At 29.0% G+C, this 16,844-nt stretch overlaps 2 protein-coding genes across 4 annotated transcripts; one reads left to right on the top strand and one right to left on the bottom strand.

Annotated features, from left to right (window-relative positions):
• Nucleotides 1-4,729: 4,729 nt before the first annotated feature.
• Nucleotides 4,730-6,008, bottom strand: LOC111041138. The gene is given in 4 exon segments (XM_022325325.1): nt 4,730-4,973; nt 4,975-5,126; nt 5,231-5,437; nt 5,763-6,008. Coding segments are annotated over 4 exon segments (627 nt in total). The 5' UTR covers nt 5,860-6,008; the 3' UTR covers nt 4,730-4,802.
• A 6,739-nt stretch (nt 6,009-12,747) lies between these two features.
• Nucleotides 12,748-16,761, top strand: LOC111041144. 3 transcript variants are annotated; one of them, XM_022325332.1, is made up of 3 exons: nt 12,748-12,893; nt 15,910-16,066; nt 16,149-16,761. In XM_022325332.1, exon 3 carries the CDS (start codon nt 16,179-16,181, stop codon nt 16,494-16,496), a length of 318 nt encoding a protein of 105 aa, XP_022181024.1. In that variant the 5' UTR covers nt 12,748-12,893; nt 15,910-16,066; nt 16,149-16,178; the 3' UTR covers nt 16,497-16,761. The 3 variants fall into 3 exon arrangements, with proteins under 3 accessions (XP_022181024.1, XP_022181023.1, XP_022181025.1); XM_022325333.1 differs by lacking the exon at nt 12,748-12,893 and adding an exon at nt 13,429-14,499; XM_022325331.1 differs by lacking the exon at nt 15,910-16,066 and having other exon boundaries at nt 12,753-12,893; nt 16,168-16,759.
• Nucleotides 16,762-16,844: the final 83 nt, after the last annotated feature.

The following is a 16,844-nucleotide window of genomic DNA, read 5'->3' as shown; positions in this document are numbered from 1 at the left end:
ATTTAAACCATATTTTATTAATAATTAAATTTAATTAAACTTAGTATCGCAGTTTAGTATCTTGATAGTCAATGTTTACTATATCAATCTTGCCTACAAAATCTACATTAAATTTAATTAAAATATTAATTATAGAGTTCTTATGCAATGCACATATATTGGGAATTTCACCGATGAACATAGACAAGTTAAGAAACGTCGAATGGTTGGATCAGAAATTGATAAAGCATTAGAATCGGTAGTACATAATGGTATATCATGTGAAAGTTATAGAGAAACGGAAGCTTGCCGTCTAATGAAAATAGGTTAGTTGAAATAAACTATTAATTATCATAAGCTTAATAGTTATAATGCATAAAGTAATACTTTTAGTTAAAAATTGACTATAATAATGATATTACTTATTAGTATCAGAAAAAAACTAATTTTTCTTAACAGTTATTTATATATGGTTATATTGTATTTATAATTTGAATTTTATATTATTCCATATTGTTATATTATATATGCTAGTAAAACAAAAACGGGTTAATATTATGCATTTTATATGCAATTAATAAGTATTTATTTTAAATTATTCTTATAATAAATTTTTAATAATTTTTGAAATTTAAGTTTCTTTTTTATTTAATTATTAGCTATTAGTATATAACTATGATAGGTAGCTGAACATTTACAAATGAAATTTAAGTTAAATAACTTATTTTATTGTGGTTCAAAGGAAGTAGGTATGTAGGCAAACAAAATGTAATTTTTGTTGTTATTAGATATTTTATAGAACAAGATTTTCAAATTTCTTTTTTAATATTTTTATAAGTTAATTTGGGATATATACATAAAATTACTTTAGATTATAATTTACAATTACTAATATTGGGAGAGGCAGTAATTTTTTTAATAATCTTAAATGTATACATTTTATACTTTACGCTTACTTATTATAAATACAAAATACTGAAACATAAAATTTCTTTTACACACTTTTTGTCTGGCTGAAAGTCTTGCAATATACTTACCTACTGTCAAATATTTTTGTACAATTTTTGTAATTCAATTTAATTAAATACAATTAAATTTAATTCATTTTGGACATAAGAAACATGAAAAAAATATATCAGTATATTATAGTGTCTAATATATAGTTAACTTAGTACATTAGTAGGTCAGTTATGTACAAAATCAGTGTATTAGAATATTAAACCCATTTGGAACCTAATTATTTTAGTACCTACCTATTCTAAATTGGTGGTTCCTTTTAAAACTGATGTATTAAGTTAGTAATTTTACTTTATGCTATATAATAAATCTGCTACTGATGATATCATATATTTATTTTGTAGGCGCCCCAAATCCAGCTATAATCCCCACAGGAAATGCATTGAGGATATTAAAATCACGTAAACAGGCACAAAACAAAAGGCATACTGACAAACTTACAGCTCTAGCTATTATGAGAACTGAGGAAGACTTCAAAAATATATTGCAGGATATGGGAAGTCATCCATTTTTTATTCATTACCACTGCTCTGAACAAATTCATATATATAGAAGTTATTGTCGAAGTGTTCAATACCCACTCTTAATAATTGATGCAACCGGATCAGTTGTAAAAATTTTTTCAAAATTTGGCTTTCAAAAAACCCGTTTTCTTTTTTTATATGAAGGTGTGGTTTATGATAATATTAAAAAACATAGCTTCACAGTAACCAACATGATCAGTGAAAGGCATAATAATATATCAATATTTAATTGGTTAGCTAAGTGGATTAATTGTGATATACCAACTCCAAAAGAAACTGTCTGCGATCAATCGCTCGCCCTTCTTTCAGCCATTGTACAATGTTTTACACAATACTCTTCATTGAAAGATTATTTGAGAGTTTGTGCTGATATTGTGTTTAAGAGGTTACCATCTAATTCACATTGGTTGCCAAATTGTTTTGTGAGAACAGATGTGGCTCATTTTATCAAATTAGTCAGTAAGTGGACACCATTGAAAACAGCACCAAGAAGAGTGAGAGAAATTATTATTCGTGTCATTGGAATTATTTTAAAAAGCCAATCTCTGGCCTCTATTGAATCAATTATTATGTCATTGCTTATAGTAATCACCAATGAAACAGATGGTAATGATTTAATATCATTTGAAGACACACCATGTGAACAGCATAAAAAAATCTTAATTCAAGCTGTGAGTACTGAGTTAAATTTAGAAGAAATATTCGCATTAGAAGAGACAGATGATGATCAAAATATAAACATGGATCATGAGTATGAATGCCAGAGTGAAGAACTAGAAAACCTTGATAACCCCTTTCAATCATGGTCAGAAGGTTTATTTGAAAAAAGTAAAACATTTATCCGCGAAGGAAATGGTATCAATGCAATGTTTTTGCCTGCATTAGTTCCTTTTATATTAAAGTGTACAAAACTTTTGCCATTGTGGTCTGGATTAATGGTTCCTTTTTTTGGTTATGGTGAAAGTACGACCAGTTCAGCTGCTGTCGAATCCAGTTTTAAAAAGTTAAAACATGTTATATTTAAACATACTTCTCTACCAGTAGACATTGAAGAGTTCTTAGAAAATCATATTATGTCACTGCAGGGGGCATCACTTATTCGGTCTGCAGTTAATACCCAAACTACTGAAATATTACCAATTTTAGCTGAAAATGTCACCATTTCACCTCAAATTACATAAAATGTGGATAATGTATCAGCATATATTAGTAATGATTGTTTCCAGACTCAAAGCAAAACTTGTCTAGGTGAAGAAGACATTGCTTGTGAAAATTGGAATAGAAAAAGCAAAAAGCAAACCAATAAGTCATATTTGACGCCAAATCCACTCTTACGCCATTTAGGTATAAATAATCCTAGAATTATAAGATTATTACCTATATTAAAAAATGGTTCACGGGCAGAAGAATTGAAAAGTTGTTCAATTTCTGAGGTTGGAAAAGTAATTCTTAGTAACACATGTGCTTTTGACACATTAGCTTCAATATTTATGGCAGCATATTGTGACAGTGATAATTATCAAAAACAGATTGATGCTATAAAAGAAAATGATGAATATTTCCAATTTATATCCATCATAGTTACAAAAGGTATAACTGCATCAACATATTCAGATAGAGCAAAATTTATTGTAAATATGCTTAATCCAGAATTAAAACAACTAGAGTATAATACAACTCTTGCTATTTGTGATGCAACAGCAGGATCAGTTTTAAAAGCCATTTTGAAACAAACCCCTACTATAACTGAAATTAATTTATGTTCAAACTCTGAATGTAAAAGATCTCTAAGTCAAGTTATCACTTATATCACATACCAAACAACTGATGAGAATATAAACGACCTGCAGCAGTTCTTAGATAATCGTTTATGTGTAGAAAGTTCAGTGTGTGGTTATGATGAATGCATTGGAATAAAAAGTATAGATCCAATAATTTCAAATATGCATATTATAATAGAAATTTTGTATTGGAATAGTAAGTTAACGGTTTGATTATTTTTCTAAAAATATATAAAAATAAAAGAATTTAATCTTTTTTTCTTGTTTGTTGGTATAGGTGATTAAACCACTTACAGCACAGAAGTAGGACGCTTAGTTGAAACTAAATTGTGTGATTTACCCCCTGTGTTAATACATAATGAATTAACATATGAACTGAGAGGTGTAGTCAATTATATACGTGGATTAAGCAGGTTGAGGACATCAGTTGGGCATTATACTGCTTATTGTAAACGCAGCGAAAGAAGTTGGGAACTATTTGATGATCAAAAGAAAAAAACTATATCAGTAAAAGACTCCACTAAAGTCATATGTGAATATTTAATATATACAATTTAATAATAAAAGCAGTTTAGTGTAAGTAATTGATATCTAATAAAATATGTGTTTTAATTCAAATTGATTTTATAATTTATTCAATATTTAACCATCAGTATCAGAACAAGAAAAGACATACCTACATTATATATATATAAGTGTATTCATCAATTATGTATTTATTCTTTTGCATATAAAGGCATATTTTTAATTTAATAGAATAAATTAATATAATATCATATCTTTACATATTTTACTATGATTTTCAAAGAATATTGGAAGAATATTTTCAACTTTTTAAAATATTAGAATCTTGTTTTGGTTATTTTAAAAGAAAATTATTCCGGCCTATACTGATTTATAACTTATAACTTATAACATTGTAATTTATCACAACCATAGAATATAGATTTAACAATAATTATATTATAATAGAAATATTTTATACTAAATAAATACATTAATTATTATTAAATCAAAATTGAAAATAATAACAAACAATAAATATTAATGCCTGATACTCTGATGATAAACAAAACACAGACTATTAATTATGTTTGATACAATTTAAACTTATTCATAACCAGGCACGTAAATGGATGCTTATTTTTTTTTTTGGGGGGGGGGCGATCAGTGGCAAAGCCAGGGAGTTTTAGGAGTTCGGCCCCCTACTTTTCCTAAAAAAAGGATATTGATAACTAGAGCCAACATTATTAATAATATGAAAATAGTATCATTTTTCCATATACCTAAAGTAGGTAGGTACTTACAAAATATAAGTATTAAATATTTTTCGCAGTAGACTTATTAAAATATATATGATACATATATTGCTTATAGTTCAAAATTATGATTAGGTACCTACCTAATAATGATACTACAGTCTTAAATATAGCACAAATGTAAATTTAACTGTATAATAATGAAATTAAAATATACCTTGAGTTGCCAATGGGTTTCTCTCTTATAATCCCTTTAAAGTTGGACCCACATATAGAACATCTTCCAATGACACAGACATATACAGCTCCTTCATTATGCACTGTAGATCTCTTAAAAGAGATACAACAAGGCAGTTGAGTGTGCTCCCAAAAGTGTTCTGCAATCATTGGGCTCCATTTGCCTTTTGGTAAAACATAAAACGAGCGACAACTGCTCATAGGCCTGGATTTATCGTTCAATTTATAGACTACTTCTTCAGGCTGAATTTGTTGCCACTCAGATGATGAAAATGTGATTACAAATTCTTTTTTTGGTAGATTGTTAAAGTCTTCACTGCTATTTGATTCTATTAAAAACAAATAAATATTTTTAATTAAAAATAATTATTAAATATAAGTATATTATAGGTATTAGGTATTGTAAATTTGTATATTGTTAAAATAGTTTTACCAGAATCATCCTGTAGTAATTCATCTGTAGTTTGTACAGCATCAGAACCTGAAGTTAAGTTTTGTTCTATAACTGGAAGAAATCCTAAGAGCTCTTTTATATTATGCCTTCCATTGTGGACAAACAAATGTAAAGCTCCTTTACTTATTGCCCCATTTAAGTACTTACTCATGTCACTCCATACATCATTTGTCTCAACAGAAATTTCTTAAAAAAAACAATAAATATTACATATACATTTAAATTAATGTTTTATAAGAGTAATAATATAAGTGGGTGATTTAATTTTTTTTTAAATAGCATATTATATAAAAATATGTAGATATTCACATTGTAAGTTAAAAATGTAGTTTGTTGTAAGTAATAGGTATAAAGAAGTAGGAATATATTTATTAATCAAACAATAATAATAAATCTTAATAAAAAAAACAAAATTATGTTGTGGTATAAAAAAATGCATGAAGATTTTTAGATTTAAAAATTGTTAAAAAGTATTTTGGCATTAATTTGGTAACTTTAAAAAATCACTTACTTCTTACTCCATTCATTTCCTGAATGACTCTATCTCTGAATCGAAGCACTGTTTGGACTATCTTTTCAGGAGGAACAGATGCTTTACGTCCTCTCATTTTAATAATTATTAATTCAATTAAATACCAATTTAAAAATATTATGTCTCAAAAAGTACTTGTTCAAAGAAAAATTTAACATAACACTGAGCACAATAAAAACATTTAAAAATAATGAACTTTTGAAAAAACTAGTTCTAATAGTAATATCTTGGCTATTAATATTTAATATGTTTATGTAAATAATATAAAAGTATTTTTTAATTCTTTCTTCCAAGAGGAGCAATAATAATGTTATGGTTCTACCATATTCGATTTTTTTTTGTGACAGTAAATATTAAATAACAGAAACAATAATTCAACTTTAAAACTTCTATACAGTTATACAACATGCCCAGTTTTTTATAGATTATTGGGACAATGTTATAATTGTAATATTGTGTGTCGTTGTTGCCTACATGATGAGGTGAGTTCTTATTTCGGACGGAGTATATAGGCACCTTATATTTTAACATTATTTTAAGTTATAACAATCATTATTGAGAATTAAATGAACCCAACAATTTATAGGAATAGGGAGGGAGAAGGGGCAAAAGCAGCATTCAATATCAATGGAAATTACCATCTCAATTGTTCAGCCTAAATTAGGAACTAAGTATAAAGCTATACAAATTTAACATTGTATACCTTTTTAACTACCTATTTCATTACATATTTAAGATTTTGATTGAACGAATAAAATGTTTTCGAACAAACGTGGATGTAAGACAGGAATAAAAACATCATTATTAAATCGATTTTCATCGATCGACATTCACATATTAATTTTTTATTGTGCATACCTACATAAAATAATAATTTAACTATTTCAGTTGTAGTGAAATCTTTAAAGTGTCTCCGATTAATAAGGTTTTGCACTTGAACAAAATCCCTAAACAAAGGTAATTTTTTTTTTTTATTTAAATTACTAACAACTTCGTCAATTTTTGAACAGAAAAATATGACAATGAACAAAATTGCCCATATTATGTATTTTAAACTAGCTGACCCTGCACACTTCGTTGCCCGTAAAAATTGTGATTGATCGACTCTTTTTGGATGTAACTCGCTACAGTAATTGGATCATATAAGGTAGCCAATCCACCTGTGGTGGATCGCAGGTACTGCAATGATCAGCTATAAATGTAACTCTGCAACCTTAAGTAGGCAAATCCGTCCACAGATTTGATCCATGCTGGAAAAATAGTTGTTCTACCAACATAAAACTGTACTCTCGCAGTTATTCTGGTAACGCCAACAACGGAAAATGGAAAATTAAGTCGTGATAATAAACTTTCTTAATTTTTCGTAAAAAAAAACTTACTCAACAAATTCCAAATGTCCAAACCCATATAACAAAATAATGAACACAAAATTATAAAATAACTTTAAAACCCATAGATTATACTGATCATCAAACAATAGATATTGCACTTTTCTAATTATTCGGTTGACTTTTTAAAAATTTTCTTGCGTACAAACCTTCTCCTGGCAATTACGAACATCTTAAAAAAATTTGAGGCAAAACGGACCAGCCGTTCTCGATTGATGAATTGTTATACATTTTTGTCTTCATTTTTATTTATATAAGATATAATATTTAAATTGCCAAAAAAATAACTAATGAAGAAACTTGTATGCCATTTTGACAAAATATTAAAATACAGCGTTTTGGCCCTTCCATACCGTACTAAATATTCCCGAAAGAAAATGTTGGAAAAACTTGTTTTTAAATTTAAGAGGGCCTCCAACGTTTCTAAAGCCCCCCACATTTTTTTGATTTTTCCTTTGAAAATAAATCCGTACAAATTTTGATTATTGTCGTACAAATCCATACAAATTCCGTACTAAATATTCGCAAAAGAAAATGTTGGAAAAACTTATTTTTAGTTTCCGGGAGGGCTGGGGAAACGACTGATGTGGAAAACCCGTTTTTCGGTTGGAAGGGATTTCGCGAAAAATTCGCGAATTGTTGTAAAAACGCATACAAATTCCGTACTAAATATTCGCGAAGGAAAATGTTGGAAAAACTTATTTTTAAATTTGAGAGGGCTGGAGAAACGTTTCTACAGCCCCCCCAATTTTTTTTGCTTTTTCCTTCGAAAATAATTCCGTACAAATTTTGATTTTTGTCGTACAAATTCATACAAATTCCGTACTAAATATTAATGAAACATTTTTTCAATTTTTCAAGTTGGGTGGGGCTGGGGAAACGTTCGTTATTTATTTAGTAATTTATGGGTTGTGCGAGCTATACCCGTGCTTCCTCCTAGGTCTATATACTATGTGTGAATATACTGAATTGTACCAATTATCGTGGCTTGATTTAAGTATAGTTATAGGTAACATGTAATTTATCGACGATTTTGGTAATATTATAGTAAGTGTAGGTTGTGTTTTAATTGCAGTGAAATGTTTATAACATTAGTACATAATATTTAATTTATTACAGTGAATTGTCTGGATTTTCTGTTGATTTTAATTGACTCTTCGCTATCATCAATATCAGAGTTATATAGATATGTTTATACAAAAAAGTATAGTTGAGTTAAATTAGTTAAACTAATTTTATTTGTTGCAGCAAAACATTTTTTGTTTTTGAATGTAGATCATCATTTTCTTAATTTATTATGTTTAACGCATTTCCTTCAGGCGTCTGCATTCGATTATCTTTGCCCTTTTATATAGAATTTTAAAATTATAATATAATTATTTTAACTTAATCTTGCTATTTAAGTTAACAGTATTTTAATTTTCATAATAGATATGTACTCAACACTAATGTTATCGAAAAATGAAGTAAAATGTGAATCAATTGGTTACCAAACAATTAACACACTTAACAAATATTGTATTTTTTTTCCCCGAACATTTTAAAAAGTGCTGTTCATTTTCCATTTGGACCTCCTGTAAAAGTACCAAATAGATCCAATTTGGTATCAGAAACCTACCTCGATTTGGTGATCGAAGTATTTTTTCTACTAAATAAAATTGTTTTGAGACACAATGAAAAAATAAAAATATACACATCATTGTAAAATCAATACACTGTTCGTTCCGTTCCGGTAAAAAAGTTTGGTCTCTTCTGCTATATAGGATGTAAAATATTATTGTCATTTGGTGGTTCGAGGTAAACTCTAAACTTACAATAGACCCATCTACAGGTAGTGAGATTGGTATCCTTCTTTGTTTGTCACCACTAAAATGGATTGGTATATTTTTAATGGGTTTGAAATTATCTATAGGGGTTTTTTTTTTTTATTGGTTTGTTCATGTTTAGCTTATTACATTGTTTGTTATAGTCATCTTTTAGAAGATTAGTTAGAGGGGTTTGTTTTTTAGTAAAATAATTAAGATATTTTCTGCAATGTGCTATTTTTAAATCCTTGTAGTAATCTTGTTAATTGCATGAGGCCTCGTATAGAAGTAAATGCCAATTAGTAATTTAGGTTGGTCTTCAGTTTTAATTTATAAATAACTAAATGTATAATAATGATTAGTCCATTGCAGTATGTTTAATTTGGCATAAAAGTCGATTATACTGCAGCCATAGCCAGCGGGACAGATTGACAATTATATTTTGTTTGATATTTTCTACGTTTTTTTTTTAAAAATTATCACTCAATGTTTTTTTTTTTATTGATCATAATTTATAGTATAGGCTAGTGACTACTATGGGCTAATAGTTCTAATTTACATTATAGCAAGTGCCTATATTAAGTTGTATAAATCTATTTCCTTTAGGAAGTCGATGATGTTGATATTTAATTGGAGATCTAGTTGTAAGGCTTCTCCTATAGTATGCAGTGGTGTTTATTTCTGTAGTTTTTCAATTCTATATACGTAGGCATTCGGTGAATATGTGTTTGACTGCGTACTCCACTGCACACTCGACGTTTTTTTTACTATTTCTTAAACTGTTTGGTCATTTAAATTGATTATTTTTTAGATACTTACAGATTTTTTTTTTTCAATTTATGTTATATAGTGATTGGTCCACTTCGCTACGGTTATCATAAATTCTATTCACTATTGTTTCTCGTTTTCAAAAATATGGCTGGGGTCACACGGGCGTTTTATTGACGCTCGTTACGTAACGTCCGTTGTTGATTGCTATAATAATATTGCCGACGGTCACATATCACTCGTCGTCCGTCACTCCGTCGCATTTACTGTACGTCCGATACATGCTACAACGGACGTTACACTTAACGTCCGATGACGTGTGAAGCTCGCGAGACCCCCAGTCTAAACGTCTAGCAGCTTTAGGTTTACGACCTTTCGTTATATTTCGTGCTAATTCGTCCTGAGATATTAGAGGATCAATGTATGCCTGCATAAAGGTTCGATTCCGTAAATAAATAATGATTGTTGTTCGTTTGGCGGCCATAACTTGTTTGCGCTCTTCTAAGAAGTGGCGCCGATCATCTATATCTATACGAAATATCCCATAGTAGGTTTTTTAGATCAGAGGGTTCAGGGTACTGCAAGGATCCTGCTATATGGATCCAGAATTCACGTCAAAACGTCAAAACAAATTGCATTAAACATTGCATTATGCATTGGTGCTTTGCATATCTGATTGTTAAATTAAAAAAGTGCAGGGATGATTGGGGGGCCCCTTGATGTACGAGATCATGTCATTGTATATGCTTTTAAACATTTTGGCTCCAAGGCTGCTTCTAAAAAGACGTGGAGTATCAGTTTGTGCGATTGATTCAGCTCATCTACACAGTTGTCCTACTTCTGTCCATTTCGTATAGTGGAAATAGATTACATTTCAATACCTACTATCGTAAATTGTTAATTCTGGCCCCTCTTTTTATTTTTGCCTACAATTAATTGGATTTTTCCTTAGTTGTCTGAGTGTAACCAACCATTTACAGTGTTTATCTTGTAATTTTATATTTTTACTGGCTATTATACCTAATAGCCGACTTCCTCCGGGAGAAAAAATGAATAAACATAAAATACGGCGCTGAATCGGCGTACATCAGCTGTTTTAGTGTATGGCAGATTGTCAGATATCGGTGTACATCGCTTTGTTAACTTATTCGACCGAGATGGGCATCGGTCCGTGTCGGATTGGATATAGCACTTAGTGTATTTTTGAACGTAGTTCAAACTACTTTCTAGACTTTCTGGTATCTCTAATAATAACTATATCTCTGAAACTTTAGTCAAAATCAGTTGAGTAGTGTTTGAGTCTAAAAGCTACAAACATAAGAACATTGCCTTTCATTGTACTTTAGAATGATAACAGATAATAACAAATTAATAAATATTATTTTATTAAAAAAAAATTTCATAGCAACGCATGGTATTGTCTATACTAGTAAATAATAAATTATGTTCACGACCTATATACCTACCAATTTTTTTTCATATTTAATTTCTGTAACCAATGACAACCCTATTATATACATGTAAACAAAAATTATTTGATATATACAACAGCCAAAATTAAATTCACGCATGAGACTGTGATCCACCCTATAGTTGCAATACCTATAGGGGTTGAAAAAGAACCTAAAATCATCTTCCAAATCAGAAGGAATCTGTTGATGTAGGTAACTGTAATTGAAATCGGTCATGTATAGTTTCTGAGATTAGAGCATTCAAACATACAAACTCTTCAGCTTTATAACGTTAATATAGCATAGGTATCAATTAGTTTATTTTATTTACTTATAATATGATTGCGTTTATTTATTTTATATTATTTGTACAGGAACTTCACATATGTTGTTATTGAACGTATAGTATCTAGAACATAAGAAATCTTGTAAAAAAATACTTTTAATTTGTATTTAAACAGATATACTAATACCTACGTCATATACTTGAAAATCATTTAACGAGTATTTTGATCAGTAAGTCAATAAGTGTTTAAGAACAAATACAAATACTTTTAAAATATTTTATTCTTTTTAATATATATATATATTCTTTCTCCCTTTATTGTCAATACCCATTATTTTGTCTTTGACTTTTTAAATTTGACCATTTAAACTGTACAGTGTACACTATAATACTATATATACCTAATATACCTACACATATACCTACGAGATATGACCAGATAGGTAGGTATCAAATAACAAACTGTATAAATGTTCGGAAAAATATCATTCAATTTACCTATACTTAAATTAATTCATGGGGTGGCGTGTGCCAGTGTACTTTTATTTTTATTTCACACCGAACACAGTATACACAAGCGTACGCAAAAAAAAGTACAAAATCAAAAGGTATGCGATACCCGACAATAACAATACTTCATAGTTTTAATTTTTCACGTCACATTATTTATGTAGGCTTTATTTCGATGAATATAATCAACAATGGCGCTTGGAGTTTATTTTAGGAGGCTATATCAATTAATATAAAATGGCCAATGTCAATGTTTTTATATTTGAGTAGAAAAAAAAATATTAAATAATTTAATTGATAGTTCAAACAATGACGATAAAGTACTTGAATACAAGTATTTGAATTTAAAATATACAATTGGCCATTATGATGGCTATAGCTAGGTAGCTATAGGTAAGATACGCATGACACAACAATATTTCAAATTCTTTATTTAAAAATTATTCTTTACTTTATTGCTTATTGATTTTAAATACTTTACCTACAATATTGAATACTAGGAAATAAGCTTGACAGTTGGTCTCTACTTTGTGATGAAATGAATAAGCTAGTGGGCACACTACACCAGCTGATAAATATTTCGCTCGTCGCCTAAACGAATAATATTTAAACAACAATTATATAACATCACAAAGAGAATAACTATTGAAATATATATATACATATATAACACTATTACAAACACGGTCATTATCAAATTAATGTATAATTGCTTAAAACACAAATCACAGTTCTAAAGGCCTACTATTTGTTGTTAGTAATACCCTACCAACTAATATAATATTATCGATGCGTCGATGTTTCCAATAACTCTCATTGCCTAAAATAATATAATATTGTGATCATCAGTCGGTCGGTTACAACACATCAACAATCAACTACACGAACGCTAATAATTTGTGGTAAGGACAATTTTCACTGTTACAGAGGGACCCATAATGTAATAATGTGTAATAATTATACGATGTAAATTTGTAATACATAACTTAATATTGTTACTTCTATCAATAAACCGTCGTAGTCGTGTGGGTTTCGATAAACACAAAGATACATACAATAATAATATTATTACCTATAATAATTAATAATACATAGATAATACTATAATAGAGGTTACGGGTTCGTCTTTCTATACGTTTTTGTTCAGATCGTCGAAATATTGAAATGGCGGATGAAAAGCTTGTTGGTACCTAATTTATAAACCTATGGAATTTTTAGTAGTTAAATTAAAATAATTAAATCTAGTTCTTACGCCAAAAGACCAAATAAAGTCTCCGAATTGACGATTATTGCATGTATAATAATAATAATACTAACTATGAAATTTATTATTTTTTGAAATATTTCATGAAACTCTTATGAAATATCTCATTTTTAAATGAATAAAAAAAAAAATTTAATTTAAAACTACAGGAAATACAGTAAACACATCTCTACTTAGTTAAATATTAAGTGGAAAATGTTGAAGAAATATTGTTCACACTATACATTATGCAATTGTTAATAACATAATAATTATCTATATTACACATTTTATCTTCCCCAGATCGTGATCGGGAATTATATATTAATAATCACTCATCAGGTATGGAATCAGTCTGACCATCTATAGTGATGATTTTTCGAGACTACCGAAAAATGTAAAATTATAAGAAACAAATTTAAAAATGTATTTTTCAATATTTCAAGACGGGTGTTATAAATAAGTCGTTTAAAGTATAAATATTTCATACTCATAATTCTAATACTCGTAATGTACAGTATTGAGAAAACGACGAGTTGAGTACCTACCTAACTGTTGGTACATGTGACGCGAGGACGATGGGCACACGGACACGGTGGACATGTTATTTTATATTCTTAGCGGATCGAGAGAGCTGTCGGTTTTTACAATGATTATTCGCGTTTGTTTTTTTTTGTAAACATTTCACTCCGGGGAAGTAAAAATAGTAGGTAGGTACAAAATGTTTTATGCAACACCACGCGTAGGTACGTAGGAAACAAAACACACGCTGCAGTGTTTATAGTTTCTGGAATTTCTAAGTACGGTTAAAAAAATAAATCGTCAAAACTGATGGGAAAAGACGAATAAATGAAAGCAATTGCCGCGGATTGCCCATATTTAACCGATATATGTCGCACGTTTTTGAGTAAGACTAGCGCACTGCTTGCAGGTATAGTAAAAACGATGATAATATAATGAATTGTTGCATTCAAATCTGAAACAATTATAAACAACATTAGTGTATATGCCAATCATTATTTTAGATCGATTAGAATAATAATTGTAGAGTCTATGTAGTGCTTTAATAGTTTGGAAAACTATAATATGTTTTTTTTTGACCTTTCGTTTATCCGAAATTCGTATGCAAACACTTCATTTCATCATTATCGTTTCATCATAATATTATAATCAGTTCGTTTCTTCTCTAGCGCAGGATCTGTTTTTGTTTAAGACATATAATAATATTATGCAATAACTGAAGATAATTTTAATGCGTATACGCGGTAAGTAGTATAATACAGGCACATATAACACTAAAATACTAGGAAGATGTATTACAAGATATTGTTCAAATGCATTTTCCTATAAACTTTATCTCATGTTTTTCTATTGTATTTTATTATTGAAGTTTGAACTATTAAATTTGTTTTGACTTTTGCTTTGTCCTGGAAATTCGATGACTTGTATTTGTATTATAACTGATAATCAGATGATGCACAACCGATATGCACACATATATGTCTACATATTGCACGGCACGTGGCTTCTATTTACACCACTCCCAACTTTCATCCATTACAGGGTGAAATTTTTGCGTGCTCCAAAAGTTAATATTTACAAAAAGTTTATTGTAAAAGATAACTTTTTACTGCAGCAGATCTGCTACCCACCAAGCGTGCGATTTCAGTGGAAAACTGCTGAAGTCTCATTTTATTTTTTCAGTCATATATTTAACCATAAAATAAATTACATAAACTATGAGAACGCAATTTAGCGTTTTGAGAACACCGCCGAAGCCCGACGCCCGTACCCAATGCCTATAAATACTGATTCGTTTAAAACTATCGTGTTTCGAGCGTTTTAATATTTTGGTACATTGTCCGGGGCTTGAAATCGGAATGAAAGTTTTTGATTTCAGTTGCAATTTAACATATCGATATATTTTGTTTTTTCCGATTTAAATTTAAAATAATATATTGCTATAATAATTTCATGATTTTTATATCGTTGCAAAATATCGGTTTAGTTGTGTTATGATTTTTGATTAGATTTTAAACACCATATCAATTTTTTTTTCGATTTATTTAATACATTTTGGATTTTACTATTTTAAATATGTTTTCTAACTACGATAGAAACCCGTCATCGTTTGGGCGACTGTTTAACAGGCTTAAGCAAACGAAACATTAGTTATTGATCATTACCTCCATGTGAACAACATTATATACCTATCAAATAATGTTGAAATGTATATTTTATTTTTATTTTTAGATCGATCATTATGAAAAATATAAAACGAACATTTTTTTGATATTAATATAAATTGTGGATATCATTAAAAAAAATATTTGACTTTGATTTTGTAGATGATTTTTATCTGTTTTTATCAATATTTAAAATCGATTTATAAATCAATTCAACAATATACAGAAAATAAAAACAGTTTTATAAAACAGTCGACGGAAATATTGTTTATTAATTAATCACTAACGATACTTTGATGAAAAAAATGTTCGACACTCCTTGTATACTCCACTACAAAATATCAATAGTTCGCTACGAAAATTAAAAACGTGCACCTAATAGATTTTACATGGATCGGGCAAGGTTCCATATTCAACCGTATTGTAGATTTATAATAATAATAATAATAATAATTTATATTAATATATTATATTATCGTTATTTTTCAGATTTAGTTTTTTTTTTAAAGAAAACCGTGTGGATATTGTGTTCATTATTGGTCTTCACGGTGTAAAATTAATTAATATACATCACCCGCCATACAGTTGGATTAATAATAATATGTGTAATGATTAGCCTATTGGCACCAATGTGTTATTGATATAGGTAGCCATCATTGATATGTGCATAATGTTTATTCGTTGTTCGTTGTTGGACACCTACCTAACTATATATTTTCTCAATTAAGAATAAAGATCTGTTGACAGATCGAAGAGCAATGGAGGAACTAAAAAAGGCGTTGAAACTCCAGGCGAGGCTATACAACTCGGACACGGCCTTCGTCAGCATATCGACATTGGACATGGGTCGAAAGTATCAAATCACTGATCTATCCAAAGTCCAGTCGGCGTATGGTTTGCGCATATTGGTCAGTCTCCAAGGAGATCGGAGGATATTGAAAACATACTTACCGAAATCCATCAAGTTGAGTGATTCTTATATCGACGGTTTCATCAATCGGGACAGAAGGTCGGTTCTGTATTTGATTTACAAGGGTGTAAAATCTAATGGAGCGTATAAAATCGATTTTGAATGATTCCGGTCCATCGAGTTTATTAAGATTGTTTTGAATTTTGTTAATTTTTTTTTTTTGTGAAAAATTAAAATACACGATGTAACATATTTTTTCAATGTTCTAAATACACTATTGTATAATACTGAATATTATAATGTCGACGTATATAAGATTAATGTATTAATTAATGTTTGTGTATTGATTATACCTACTTCTCGTGCGGTGAATAATACAATATTGTAATAAATTACGAAAACTTTAAATAGAAAGTTAATTTTTTCTTGTTTTTGTCAAATAGATAATTGCCTGAAGTTGAAAAATAAATAAATCGTAGAATCTTCAATTTACGCATAGTTATTAAACGTCGAC

This window comes from Myzus persicae, unplaced genomic scaffold (assembly GCF_001856785.1).
Source record: "Myzus persicae strain clone G006 unplaced genomic scaffold, MPER_G0061.0, whole genome shotgun sequence".
Classification (NCBI taxonomy): Eukaryota; Metazoa; Arthropoda; class Insecta; order Hemiptera; family Aphididae; genus Myzus; species Myzus persicae.
This window is presented reverse-complemented; position numbering and strand designations above follow the sequence as displayed.

Bases quoted from the DNA above. Each gene is read 5' to 3' on its own strand.
- LOC111041144 (XM_022325332.1), top strand. From the start codon at position 16,179: ATGGAGGAACTAAAAAAGGCGTTGAAACTCCAGGCGAGGCTATACAAC.